The sequence below is a fragment of the Rhipicephalus microplus genome, chromosome 3 (assembly GCF_043290135.1).
Source record: "Rhipicephalus microplus isolate Deutch F79 chromosome 3, USDA_Rmic, whole genome shotgun sequence".
NCBI lineage: Eukaryota > Metazoa > Arthropoda > Arachnida > Ixodida > Ixodidae > Rhipicephalus > Rhipicephalus microplus.
The window spans coordinates 245435523-245450015 of NC_134702.1; the positions used below are offsets into that span (position 1 = coordinate 245435523).

A 14493-nucleotide genomic window follows, 5' to 3' on the forward strand; every position below is an offset into this window, starting at 1 on the left:
CGACTACAGTATGGACCGCTGATTATGCGTACATTACCAAAGTCACGAATATCCGTGTGACAGCCAAAACAACCTACTTCATAGGCTAAACTAGCGCAAAATGTATTGAACATGCAGCGAGAATCAAGGCAGGCAATGCATTCAAATTTCAAATAATCAACATCAAGAGACCCGCGTTGCCAATAAAATGAAGGAAAAAAACCTATGAAAAAAACAAGCGCCATCGTGGAAATTCGCTGATTGTGATTCAGGCCACATAGATTATTTGTGTGCTCAACGGTATAGATCGTTCCATTTCCAGGCTCACACACCATATCCAAGACATTTCAATCGAATTGCAAACCATCCTTTGAGTGTTAGAAGCGCCACCCAAGACCCCTTTCCTTCAAGTAGAGCCACTGACAAGTGCTACGTTGATTCCTTACAAAACCGCTACAGCTACCGAAAAGCACGAACCTTGATTAGGCCTAGCCTACAGTTCAGCATGTTGTCGTGGGAAGTTTGGACAAGACAACATGAAGATCGGGTGTTGAAAAGATCGCACTTGAGCAAAGCTCCAAAAGCAGTGCGCATGATACAATGTTTAGGTTTGCGGCCAGGAAATCTATCGCGACAAAAGTCTGTTGAGCTTTCATAAGACCGCGTAGTGGCAGCAAAGCCATAAGTTCGCATAGGAAAGCCGAATAGCTCTCAAATTTGGGGACAAGGTAGCAAATGCGATAATGACGGCACTTTTCCTGACAAAGCTCAATACACTATTGAAGAGGACTCGATCACGCGTTCCATGTGAGTGGGAGATGATTTAGACTCTAACCAAAAGTTTTGAAGAAACCTGGAGGGGGCATCGTTATCCACCACATGAGTGCTTTGAAGAATGCAGCTGCTACGTAGCCCCGCAGTCACCCCTGAGGAAAGAACCAAGTCGGTTTTGAGACGTCGGGTTTCTTCAAAACTTTTGGTTGGAGTCTAAATCATCTCCCAGTTTCATACCCAACCAGGCAGACTTCTGTCAAATGTTTACATTCGAGTTCCATGCAAGGCACGTGCGGCGGGCTAGTGGCTGGAGTTATACTCCTTTCTTCCTCCCTCACGAACTCGCACAGCGCTGCCGTCTTCTTTATTTTCTTTTTTGCTCACTACAGTTAAAGGACCACACACCAGGTTTGACAATTTTGAGCTGACAGGCACAACGCGTACGTAGGGCGTTCACGATCACATCTGCCGAAATTTGTAACGCTAAGCGCCGCGGAAATGGGTCAAACTACAAGATGAACGCTGCTCTCCCTTTTTTTCACCAAAGCGCGCCCAGAGAATGAGGGTACGACATACACGATACACGTAGGAATCGCCTAACGTACACGGCAGTACTGTGGCGTTGGCCTTCTACGTAGACGACTATGCTATGATGTTGCGAACAATAGCACGTGACATGGAGAAAGTTATTTAACACGACATGCATAGTTCTGTCCTAGAAAAGAAATTATGGTCCTGCACGTTCAAGCACTGACTATGCTGATCTATTCTACTGTGTCTAAGCCAGCATTGCCAAACCATCCTGCAGAAACAGGCAGTAGACCACAAAATAACGCTGGTCAACAAAACAACGCCGCTCACGTGCTCGGGGTTGGGCTTGTTCGGACATGTCATGCACAAGTGACCTCTTGGTCGGATGCCAGAGAATGAACAGATTTGGCTTGAGAAGACAACGCGGGGGAGCGGCAAAGGTTTCGAGCTCGCCTCCTCTCATTTTTGTCTCGCGCCGCTTACAAAAAGTTTTCCCAGCTCTTAAACGGACTGAAAAAATTTTTGTGGTAAAATATCGGACACACAACTTCCATGGTTCAACTAAAATCTGTTATGGGGCCTGGTGAGTGACCCTTTCATGTAAAAAGGCTATGCGAATTCAGTACACAATTACTAATCAAGGCCAAGTACGAGGTGCGCCTATTACGTGTGGAAATAAAAGAAAATCTGATTTCTTGCAACCAAACTGGGGGGGCACCTATTATGCGAGTAAGTACCGTAATCAATGCTTCCCAAACTCTCGCCTTTGGGCTAGCTTGATTTCTGCTAAGCGTTGCCTCTCCCGGGTGAGGGAGCGGTCCTTTATTTTCATCGATGGCAGAAAGATAATTTGTGGTCTGTAATATGCTTGTTGTTCGGTCATCATCAGCCACTACACAAAGTGTTCATAATGCCTTACACAAGTGTAGCGAGTACAGTCGAACCTCGATATATCGAACGGTGCGGCGATCGCGAAATAGTTCGATATATCCGGAATTCGATATAAAAAAAATCACGAAAAAAATGCGTCAACAGCTTGCTCAAAACAAGCAACAAACCGTTCAAGCATGGCACAGTAAATACTCACTTGAAGATTCAAACATAGTATTTATTGTGTTGGTTTAAAATCTTGAAAAAGAGTAGCCTGCTTTTTGTTGGCCATGGCGTGTTTGACGACTGCGTCCTCAATATAGTCCAGGCGATCCATAAGTGCCTGTGCCTTCAATCGCGCTGCAGTGGCGGCGCACAAGGGCCAAGGCAGCTACGACCTCAGCTGATGTCGGGAGCGGGGCACCATCAGCGCTTGCGGGATCCACCTCAGCAGAGTCTTCATTTGGCTGCTCAGCAGTAGCTTCGGCGACAATCTCCACATTCGTGAGCTCCGCCGTTCGGAGTTAGGCCTGTCGCGCACCACAGCGCGCGATAGGCCTAACTCCAAACGCAAGAACACTGTGAGCACAACGACCGATACCTGCCGATGCCTGCCGATGCTACGGGGGAGGAGCTTGCAACAAGTGGTGGTGGTAGTGGTTGTAAGGAAGAGGAAAAAGGCACCTAATTTCTGTCTGCCTTCAGGCGACACGGCGCAGTGCCTTATAGGGGTGGGGTGAAGGAGGGATAAAAAGAATAGAAGGAAATAGATGAAGAAATAGACAGGCAAGCCACGGAAAAAAGAAGGGGATAGGAAAGTGGGGATCCGGTCCAAGCAGTCAAAGGGAGGGGCGCCACAATGCGAGAGCTGCACGGCGTCAGGAGACCGCGGAGGGCGAACCAGTCGGCGGGAGCTATGCTGGCGTCAGAGATCGCGAGGGCACAATCGTCCAGCTTGAAATCCTGCGAGCGAATCCTCCCAACAAGTGCGCAGTGTGCTGTTGACACCATAGAGACTGCAACGACTGCAAGCTGCAAGGCTGCGGCGCGCGTCCGCCGCTACCTTAAAAGTGGCGCTCTCGGCGCCATCGATGTGTGCAGCATTCGTAAACGCCCGCCGCTCTACCGCTACTTTCGAGAGTTGCGGGAAAGCTCGCCGCCTGTCAATGGAGCGCGGGCGGTTTAGGGTGGCTGAGTTCGATATATCTATTATATGTCAAACTTTGTTCGAAATAAAAAATCAATAATGCATGCGATTTCCCGCATGATATAGGAACCGTTCGATGTAGGCAATAGTTCGATATATCCGTGTTCGATATATTGAGCTTTGACGGTACTTCACTATGATGCTTCCCTAATTCATGAAAGTTGCGGTGGGTGTACAGTGGGTACCTTGCATGTGGTGTATGGCACAAGCTGTGCCAGACAGCACATGCAATTGGCCTAATTATCCACTTGTAACTTACGCCTTACGCCTATTCAAAGTCTGCTACTATCAAGCCTTCGCCTTTAACCAAAAAAACACACTCATATTGCCACGAGTATAGTTAGTTGCTAGATCATATTAGAATGGTTCGTTTTCTTTACAGTATGCAATATGTACTATGCGAACTATTGAATTCGAACTTTTTTTTCACTGATGAATCACTATTTCCTTTGCATTTGCTTTAAATATGAAATTTACCATTGGCCCATTGACAGCACTATACGCACTAACCTCCGGCACTTTCCAGTCGGTGGTGACCCCAAGGTGGTCGAGAATGCCCGGCGGGAACTCTTGATGTTCAATGCTGTACGACTCCAGGATGGCGTTTGTCTCAACAGGGATGCTGCCTGCTGGGCCGAGGAGCTGACGAATTCTCCTACATGGGCAATGTGGCAGCACGTTATGCTTGCTGCCCCATCGGTCAGACTAATTTTCCAAGACATTCATGCCTGCAGCACACAGTAATGTGCATGATTTTATTTTGACACAACTATTCATGGCAGTGCGGTAAATCATCGGGGAGGGGAATGTAGCAGGGGGTGTATGCAGTTTCAACGCCACAATGTTACTACAAGCAGTACGAGTAGAAAGACGTGCCTCTAGATGAAATGTTGTTTGCCACTTTGTAACACAGCGCTATGGAGCATTTGCTTCAACAGGATACCCTATAAAGTTTTGCTTGAAAGTTGGAAGGAATGCAATGGAAACATTGCACATGATTTGAGAGGTTTTCAAGGATTATTGCATCTCAAGGGGTTCAAGGAGGTCAGCGATGAACCCCGTTCTGGACACTCAACAATGACTGGAAACAATGAAAATATGGGTCATGTCACTGATCAGTTTCAACCATGTTTGTATCGCAGGGAGAAATCTGTCAGGGCTGCCCTTTACTTGAGTTGCTGAAGACATTACAACTGGGTCGCGTGCGTCATGGCTGGCATCAGACACATTCAAGCTCCATGATTAAAGTGCCCCTGGCCACATGTCCTTCATCATTATGAAGTCCCAGAGATATGATTCAGGGGTTTCCCCTTCTCCTTACAGTCCTGACTTGGTTCTGTGTGCTAATGAAGAGACAAGCATCGGGAGATCTCGAAAAACATAAAAAAGCATTGTACAACGTTTGAGAAGGACATTTGCCGTCGAGAACTTTTGGGATACCCTCCAGGCGTGGCCGACATGTGTCTGCAACTCTCCTGATGCAAGGAGAGAGTATCTTCAAGAATTTCAACCATCTGTACAGGTCCCATCAATAAAACAATTTTTCTCATAAAATGCACATTACTTTATAACAGACCCTGTATGTAATATATGAGAGTATTTAATTCCATAATGCCACTATATATATATATATATATATATATATATATATATATATATACACACACACGAGGGTTTTGACACTCCCTGTAAAGTTGTTTGCGCCACGTGGCGCACCTGTCTCGCGCAGAAGCCCTATTTTGGGGTCACAACTATTGAGCGGTGGATGGCGTTGTGTTTGCGAGCGTTGATCATCACTATCATCATCATGTTTAGAGGTCGGTAGCACCGGCGGTGACCCTTGGCGGCAAGCTTTGGTGGCAGCACGAGAGAATTGAGCGAGCTTTTTGGCTGGTGGCGTTTGGCGCGAACGGTTGTCTCTCTCAATGAAACCCCCGTCTGCCGGGGGCCCTTGAGGTAAGTCGGATGTTCGCGACACTCCCTCGTTTGTCATGCTGTAGAGTGTTGTGTAATACTTTGTAAGGTTGTTTATCGAGTGGATCACTATTGATGTTATCACAATTCTGCTGACGATATGGTCGTTCTAAATGAGGTTAAAAAAATGTGTGTTGTTTGGCTTGGTTCGTTCCAACCACATCTGCTGTGTCCGTTCACTCAAAGGGTGCGGTGCTCTCAGTATCGGGACCCCACAATATTTACTGGTATTAGTGTTTTTATGTTTTTTTTAAATTATTCCAAAGTTGTTCCTATTTCACTACAAGAATAGAGCTTGATCTGCAATATTAAACAATTGAAGTGCCTTGTATGTGGAGGTTCAGGCACTTCTCAAGTGAATTGATTTGTTCAGTGGGCAAGTTGACTTCCAGTGCATGTGCACAACTGGCCCACTGAACAAAACTTACCCCAAGGGGAAGTTGGCGTCTGGCAGCCACTTGACCAACTCTGCTAGAAACAAGGTGTGGCTGAAGTCAGCTGGACGCTGGAAGAAGCCTGCGAGGACAGCAAGACTATATTCAAAAACAGCTACAGAGGGCTGAAGCTCTTTATTGAGACACGATTTTGAGATGTCGCAAAACAAAAATTTTTAATTTTCTTGGTGTGCAGTGTATTGACACTCTCCAACTCTCCAAGACAGACAGAATACATAAAATGTTTTAATTTGATGATAAAGTTTCTGTTGCCAAACATCAGCAAGCCTACCCCACTGCAGTGGAAATCCGTCTAAGCATTTTAGAAACTACGCATTAAGTTTGTGTGGGTGCTGACAACCCCTGTAACGTTGTTTGCGCTGTGTGGCACTTGTGTCTCGCCCAAAAGCCGCGTTTCGGGTTACAACTATCGAGCGACAGGTGACGTGTACACACGGGCCTGCAACATTTCCGCCTCCAACAGAAATGCAGCCGCCAAAGCCGGGATTGGATCCCGCGACCTGCGGGTCAGCAGCCGAGTACCTTAGCCACCGCCCCGCCGCGGTGGTCTACCGGCTAAGGTAGTCGGCTGCTGACCCGCAGGTCGTGGCATCAAATCCCGGCTGCGGCGGCTCCATTTCCGATGAAGGCGGAAATGTTGTAGGCCCGTGTGCTCAGATTTGGGTGCACGTTAAAGAACTCTATGTGGTCGAAATTTCCGGAGCCCTCCACTATGGCATCTTTCTTAATCATATGGTGGTTTTGGGACGTTAAACCCCACATATCTATCAATTACCTTAGGCACTATACCACCGCGGTGGGGCTCCTGACCTAATCTTACACCGCAGTTTGGGATTAGGTTTGCACAATTGGACTGATTGATGAGGCAAACGACAGATGGCCAACGTGGCCGCCTTTTCTCACTAAAATTAGCGCAACTGAGAAAACTTCGAGTCTGGTCGGACATTCTGGTAGAGCGTGGTGCAATTTCAGCAAATTTCATAATTTTGGCACAGCTTGGTACAAAATGTGGAATTGTATTAAATTAGCACAACTAAAACACCTGTTGCACACCTGCACATGTATAAATGCAGACGCGTTTTACCGCTTGTCAGTTGATCGGCGGCCAATGGTCCGGTCCGTTCGCCACCAGCAGTGCCTGTGTATTGCTATAACTCGACTTTCTATTCACCAGCCATCAATTCAGTCAAATAAATATTGCTCTTTGACATGCCAACTGTTGCCTTCGTCACCGTCATGACCACGTGACAATGTACATGTATGTGCTGCAAACGAATTAGTTGTTAGTGCAGCTTTGCCCCCGTGTCCTCCCTCTAGTTTGAGTTTAGGCATTTTCACCCCTTAAAACCAGTTATGAATGAACCACAACTTGCACAATAAAAAAATTCCTTAAACCGGATATCTACCGGTTACAACAACCATAATTTGGTGCACTTGCGATATTCTTATGCTGCCCATTGAAACGACATCTGCATAGAGCAAACATCTTTCACAGCTTTCTTCTTTTATGATGAACACTTACGACATGACCTCCGTAAGTACATAGCTCATAAGAAGCAAAAAAAAAGTTAGAATATGCATTTTAAAGCCCGTGAACAGCACGGTCTCGTGCGTGCACGTTGCACTTTACTTGCGACGAAAACATCGTAGACCGTGGGAACCAATGCACGCAGATTTAGAACACTGCGAGTGCTGTTGCTTACTTTCCAGTTGCTGCTTCACTATCAGAATGGCAGTGAGAGGGCCCCGCCGCGGTGGTCTAGTGGCTAAGGTACTCGGCTGCTGACCCGCAGGTTGCGGGTTCGAATCCCGGCTGCGGCGGCTGCATTTCCGATGGAGGCAGAAATGTTGTAGGCCCGTGTGCTCAGATTTGGGTGCACGTTAAAGAACCCCAGGTGGTCGAAATTTCCGGAGCCCTCCACTATGACGTCTCTCATAATCATATAGTGGTTTTGGGACGTTAAACCCCACAAAATCGATCAAAAAATGGCAGTGAGAGGGAGAGGAAGGCAGCATGAAAACTTGCGGCCAGCTCCCCCACAACAAATTTTTTTGGCATCGTTCTCTGCGTCTGTGACCGCTAATGAATTAATGAGTGCCTTCAAATGAAAGAAGCCATGTATGCAAGAAGTGAGAACTTTTTTCATATTAAAGTTCTCGCAATGCTCAACTCGCTGATGCCACAACGTGCCGCAAAAGGTCGTCCACCTTTCAGAAACACCAGAGGCTGGTCAATCAACGACAATGCCTATCGCGTGGTTGCAGTGGTGCCTTAACGAATAAGCACTAAAAAATAGCGAATGGGAGCAGGCCAGTGGCACTGAATGTGCCATTTTTACTCATTGCAGACAACCTTAGCAGTCATCTACAGACAACTGCTTGGCTGCGTGTGCTTAGAAGTGTGTGGAGTCATGGTGGGTACAAGCACATATGCTTCCGCTTGCAAGTTCGCGACCTCCGCATTGCACAGGGCCGCTTGCACGTTGCTTGCAAAATGCACTTCTTTGTCTTGTTAAACCAACAGGCTACCGCAACAGAGCATGATCTGAACTGAAACATGAAACACGCGTATATTAGACTGCAAACGACTCAGCATGCCATGGCGAGAGCTGAGTAAGCGATGTTCTCATACCTGCCAAGTTCAAGGATTCAGAATCTGAGAGATTTCCGCAAAGGGGGGGAGGGGGGGTGCACTGAATTATTTGCCCCAATTTTTTTCGGCACCAAAAAAAAAAAAACAGGGACAAACAAACAAACAAAAAACATTGCAAAACCAAGAAAGTACATGGAGGGGGAAGGGGAGGGTCTCAATCACAAGGGACAACATCAGCGTTGCTGTCTTATGATGGCTTGGAGTGGCCGAACACCTGACTGTAGGGTTTCCCACTAAAGGTGTGAGTCTCAAAGAAGCAACACAACTAGCAGAATCTATTTCCTTCAAAACGGCTCACGTATGTCTTCCTGGGACACCCGCGAACGGACGGGACGGCGCAGCTGGCTGCCGCAAAAGCACGGGTCAAAGCTTTGCTCACTACTAGATACTTTTGACAGGAATGCCAAAACGCGTCTGGCCTCTTTTTATTGCGATAGCAATTATTTGGACGCTCTAGGCTGGCTTTTCACCATCGCCGCCACCACCGTCATTCACTGTATATGTATACGTATCTAAATATATATGAACACTCAAGAAAGAAAAAAAAATCACCCACCCTCGGCGCCTATCTCATCGCGATGCGCCGATGCGCGCTTATCTCTCACCTGTACATTGCCCCGCAGATGAGTGGGTGGGAGGGGGGGGAGGAGTAGATGCTTGGGTGCGAGCGCTTATCCTTTGGTGGGGAGAATCGTGTGCTTTCGGCTTTCACTGGAACGACTGCGTTAGTTGCCGGGCCCGCAAAGGTCACTTCGGTGTCTGCTCAGGCCCCGTTTGTGAAAGGAGCGCGCTTTTCATGCACAGCGAAGTATAACTGGGACACTTGTACTCATCGAAACTTGTGATTATGTAGTGTGCATCATTTTGTTTAAACAGCGCATTTGGTGTGGAGCGGTAAAAGTTATTAGTTCGCTCTCGTTCTGGGTGTATCGTTTTCGTGCGTCATTTGTGCGTGAGCAGCGCCCTGCACGTTTCGATCTGCTTGCCGTTCTCAGCGTGACATTCCAAGTTTATGCTGTCGCATTCATCGCTTCTTCCTTGCGGCGAAACTGTGACTTTTTTCACGTATTTACTGCCTTTGATCTACCTCTGCGTGCCCTCGGAGCTCGTAGAGATCGCTATAACGTCGCCGTGACCACGGTTTTGTGCGCAGCGGTTCCGTAAAACGGTAGTTCCTTTTATAATGCCCGTGCGCATGGCTGCGCACACGCCTTCAGAACTTACTCGTTTTATACCATCCACGATCGCATCTGCCACAGTTTTGTCCACAGAGTTCGCGGAAAGCAGCATTGACTGGTCGAGCGCACACTTTCGGGGCTCTGTCAGTTAAGTCGTCGCCACACATGATCGTGTCAAAAGCGACCGCAGTTTCGTCCACAGCGGTTGTGGCAAGGACAATCACACGCACTGAAGAAGAAGACAGTGCGTGCGTACGCCGGTCGCACGCGCACTTCTGAAGCTTGGAGTATGCTGCTCTTGGCCTTTGTTCGATGATTTCCATACTAAAGTTCGTATCCCCCACTGCAATTAGGAAATGTGTTTGGAACTATAAAATTTAGGCTCAATAAACATATAGTGAAATTTGGCTGGCGAATTTCACGAATTCATATCTGCCACAGTTTCGTATCACTGAGATTTTACTGTACATTTAGGTGAATGCCTCTTAAACTCATTCATAATAAAATGGGGTAGGTTTGAAAAGCCTCGAGCAGATTCAGCAGCTTTTTTGACGATGCAGCCAGATCCCGCACAGAAATTTAGATTTCAGCGAGGTTTTCATGAAAACCGTACTAACGGAAGAAACGGTCCAAATCCAGGAGTCTCCCGGTCAACCCGGGAGACTTGGCACGTATGCGTTCTGCACCCAAACAGCCAGAGACGTTTGGTTATACATAGCAGAACCGCGCTTCAGTGGAACCGCAGGAGTTGATCACGTATGTAATTTAATTCACTTGTGAGCAGACAGCACATGTCGTTTAAGATGTGAAAATGCCTAACGAGTCACCAGATGGGTTGTTAGCACTTTTTAATAATAATGCACAGGGAAAAAAAATAACTGTTTGGTCACTAAGTGCACATTTCTAAGGGCAAGTCCATACACAATGAACTGACATAGGAACTTGTTGCAGCGATTTCGAGTTCATTAGAAAGACAATTGGCTGCACTGCCAAGTTAAGCAGCAACACATGCAGACATACTGTTTCTGTCTTTCTTCAATTCAATTACTGAGCTATCTTATCAGTGCCATCAAAACCTAACGAATGCGAACACTGCACCATTCTCAACAAGCCGCTGTAGGACATTCAGCCTCTGCCTGGCAGCCCTGGCCTGACTCACCGGGAGGGCACTCCTGTGCAGGCACCATGAGCCGAGGAAAGCGTGCGTCCCTAGGGGAGAACAGCACCCACATCGGGTTGTTGTCCTGCAGCTGCCGCAAGATTCCAGCCGTCACACGAGAGTTCTTGGCCTCCAGGATGTGCACCACCTGTGGAAGTTACCCCATCAGCTTTGTACCAAACCAGAGGGGCCTAACTGCTGCAGTAGATTATGATAAACACATTTTATCTAATAAACCACTGCAATAAATTACAAAAACAATGAAGAGCAAATGTCTCTTCATTGACAGAAATTTTTAATTAGCTCTACAGTCGAGTGACACCGGCTTCTACAACACAGCAGAACAGTGTTACCTCAATGCATAAACCAAAAATGTTACCGACCATTACTGATCATTATGATACTCTCTAATGCAAAATTTCCTTGCAACAAGCAATTTTTGTTTTTATTTCATTATATTCGAGGCTTTGTCTTGGAAAGAGACATTTATACACGTAAAGTTACAGGCAACTTCACATTTTGCTCACATACTCTTCTCAGTGACAGTGCCTAGCTCATGCTCTGGCCTCATTGAGCTTCAGCTTCGGCAGCTCATTTAGCAGATGCGGCAGGCGATGCTATTCTATTGGTCGCATAACTCACTGCTCAGAAGAAAAAAAAGAACGAAAATATGATCTGAGGGTCAAACACATGACCAGTTTAAGGTTTCACAGTAATCACTTGGCTTCCAGGAAGTACTGCGTGAGGCTATTAAGCTGCCTGAGGCTATTAATGTAGCCAATTGCAACAGGCATGTTCGTGAGCACTGGCTTCAAAGTTTTGTCATCGTCATCATACAATTCCTCCAAATCCCTCTTACTGCACGCTTCATTCACAATGCTCTCATCCATGCATGGTTCCGCAGTGTCAGCATCAACACTGGCAATAATGAAATCATTACATCAGAAGTCCGGCCCTCCCGTGGAGTCTACGACATGCTGCCACAAATCGCCACTGCAGTGGTCGTGTTCGGAAGCTTCAGGCTCAGCATCGGGTACGCAGTTGATGAAGCCAGCCTTGCAAAAACAGTTTCGCACACATCAAGCTGTTACCTCTACGCACGAAGCCTTCACGATCTCCACAAGTGAATACAGGGACACCCAAAGTGGCAGGTTGGCTGCCGAGCTGTCAACAACTATGAGCAATCTCTGCACAACGCAGCACCTATATTAAGCTTTATATGCACGAATTATGGTTAAGCCAAGTGGTCGCACATCCGTCATTTTGTTGAGAGGCAGGAAAAGGCGCAGGAGGCCTCCTGTTTCACATCCTGACTACACACACACACTAATAGTGAGCAAGAAGCACATGCCCGACATTCTATCTAGGACGCATGAAAATGCTCTAGGCCCATTTTTAGCCAGACAAAGAAACTTCTTAATTTCAGCCAGCCTGGCTGGGGTCGTAGAGCGGTGGCGATGGGCAAAGGAGTGGCGATACAGTAGAATCTCGATCATACGATTACGGTTGATCAGAATTTTGCGGTAATACGAACATTAAGGTTGTTTTGGATGGACTAAATCACATCAAATACGCCGTGATTCGGTGTTATACCAACATTTTTCTCAGCCAACAGATATGAATGTGCGATTGACCACTGCATGCCAGCGGTGCAATGAGGCTTGTCTATGGGAGGAAAGCCCGTTAACACTTGGCCTCGAAGGGAACGAATGTGGCAAAACTCGCCAGAATTTTCCTCGTCTTAGTGGCAGGAAAAACACGCTGCAAAACCGACGTGAAAAATCGGTCTGAGACCAATTTTCCTGCCACACGATAGCAGATCACATTTTTGCTTCACGGCTTTGGCTACCCTGGCTGCACTAGCTTCCAAACCACGGGATTTTAACAAGGTGCTAATTCGACATGGCGGCAAAGGCATTGGTAGTGGATGGCATTGGTGCTATCATGAACTCCCCATGCAGCACGTCAAAGGTCACGGCTTTGACAAGGACGCTTTCATTGAGAGCCTGGTTTGGGTTACGATCGCTGAGAACACCGGAAGGAGAATGTGTAGCACCAGTGAGTCAGCATGCCCTAACGTGTCTCGCTTTTGCACTGCCGGCTGAATTCGTCGCCGCCGCTGTGTCCGCTCATGTAGTTTCTGCTGGCGTATCTTCTGAAACGTTTGTAAAGGTGTAAACTGTTTCTTTTCAGTGCTTTGCATGCATGACTAAAATTCAGTATGAATTTCAATGCTAAAGAGACATGGTGGCGGCGGTGGCATGTATGAGGGGTAGAAGGAATGTGAACGCTTTCAACGGGCGCGGATATGGTTTTCAGGCTGCTCTGGCGTTTTCACTTGAATTTTCCAGTGTAAATTCTTCAAAACTGGTTTTTTTGTGTCGAATTTGTGGCTCAGTTTTATGGTCGCTTAAGCAGCGAAGCGAGTGAATTTCTAATAAATTTGGCTGTTTTCACTCTCTTTGATGTCAAGTGTGAACGTGCCACAGCAAGGGCATGAGTGAGGATACCGCGACACCTTATTGAGAGACGGTGAAGCCAGGAAATTTCAAAAGAACATGACAGACTTTTTTGAGCAAGAAGTATTCGTCAATAAAGCTCTTGTTCATCTTCAATATCACCTTTAAATAGTTTTTTGTTCACATGAATTAGGAATGATGCAAATAGTTTGTGTGCTCCCTCCGAATTCATATCATCGAGATTCTACGGTAGCGTGAAGAGAGGAGAGCATACGGTGGGAAGGTGACCTCGATAACCAAAACTCGCCGGAAGAAGGCAGGTTGGGTAGCTTGCTTGAAATGTTCACAAAACGCGCAACTCACGCAAAAAAAAAAACTTGGTAGAGTCGTCTGTGCACGCAGAGGATAAAGAATTGCACTGTGGCGCCAGCGGACTTTCACAGCCCCTCCGACTTCGATAAAAGCCATTTTTATGCTTCCACACGTGTGTGGAGGGCATGGTGAGCGAAGCGAGGAGTGAGCAAGAACAAGTCCTAAACACAAAACGAATTGCAAATTATCAAAGTCGGCGGGGTAGTGCAAGCACGTGCACTGAATTGATACGACACCGATCCAGACCAGAGACATACGCAGAGAATCAGGTACAGTCCTGTAGAGACCAATTTGCGCAAGAAATGCTTTTCCATGGCACCTACCTCTCCTGTGCGCTGCACGAAGCGTTTGGACAGTGGATGGCGGAGAATGTCGGCCACCGAGAGTTCCCCATTTGGTCCCCTGCCAGTCCGTGACCTCCCACCATGCACAACTTTGGCTCGTCCCTGCTTCTTCTTGCTCTTCCTGGCTGAGCGTATTTGCCGGCGCTTGTTGCTGCCGGCCCGACGATTGTTCTCGCGGCTGTTGACGAGACATTCCCCGTCTTGGAGTGCAGTTTGCGCAGCAACTTCTGCAATAATTGGTGAGCTCATATCTAATGCTCGATTCAATTTTGTAGCAAGACATCAAAATACAAATGCGGTTGAGGTTTCCGATCTTAGTCTGTACTACCATAGTACTTTGCTGCACAAGGTGCATGAATCACATGATGCTATGGTGCGTAAAAGTAAATTTGCGTTTTTCAGAGGTCGATCAAGTACAAATAAAACACTAGGGTGCTACTGTTCGACCTACGTCAATCATCCCCCAACATTTTGTTTTACGTTTTCGTTATGTTCTCTCAATAAGCACCTAAAAGAGCGCCATGGTAAAGGACAAGTT

At 46.9% G+C, this 14493-nt stretch overlaps 1 protein-coding gene across 4 annotated transcripts in view; it reads right to left on the bottom strand.

Annotated features, from left to right (window-relative positions):
- The window catches only part of LOC119168780 (DIS3-like exonuclease 2), a 220597-nt gene that overhangs the window by 65522 nt on the left and 140582 nt on the right, over window positions 1–14493 (bottom strand). For all 4 annotated transcript variants that reach the window (XM_037420144.2, XM_037420143.2, XM_037420146.2 and 1 more), the window contains 4 exons: window positions 13935–14182; window positions 10781–10928; window positions 5764–5851; window positions 3872–4016 (listed from right to left, as the gene is read on the bottom strand). In XM_037420144.2, the coding sequence (XP_037276041.2) occupies window positions 3872–4016; window positions 5764–5851; window positions 10781–10928; window positions 13935–14182 (629 nt within the window). The remainder of the gene's footprint in view (window positions 1–3871; window positions 4017–5763; window positions 5852–10780; window positions 10929–13934; window positions 14183–14493) is intronic.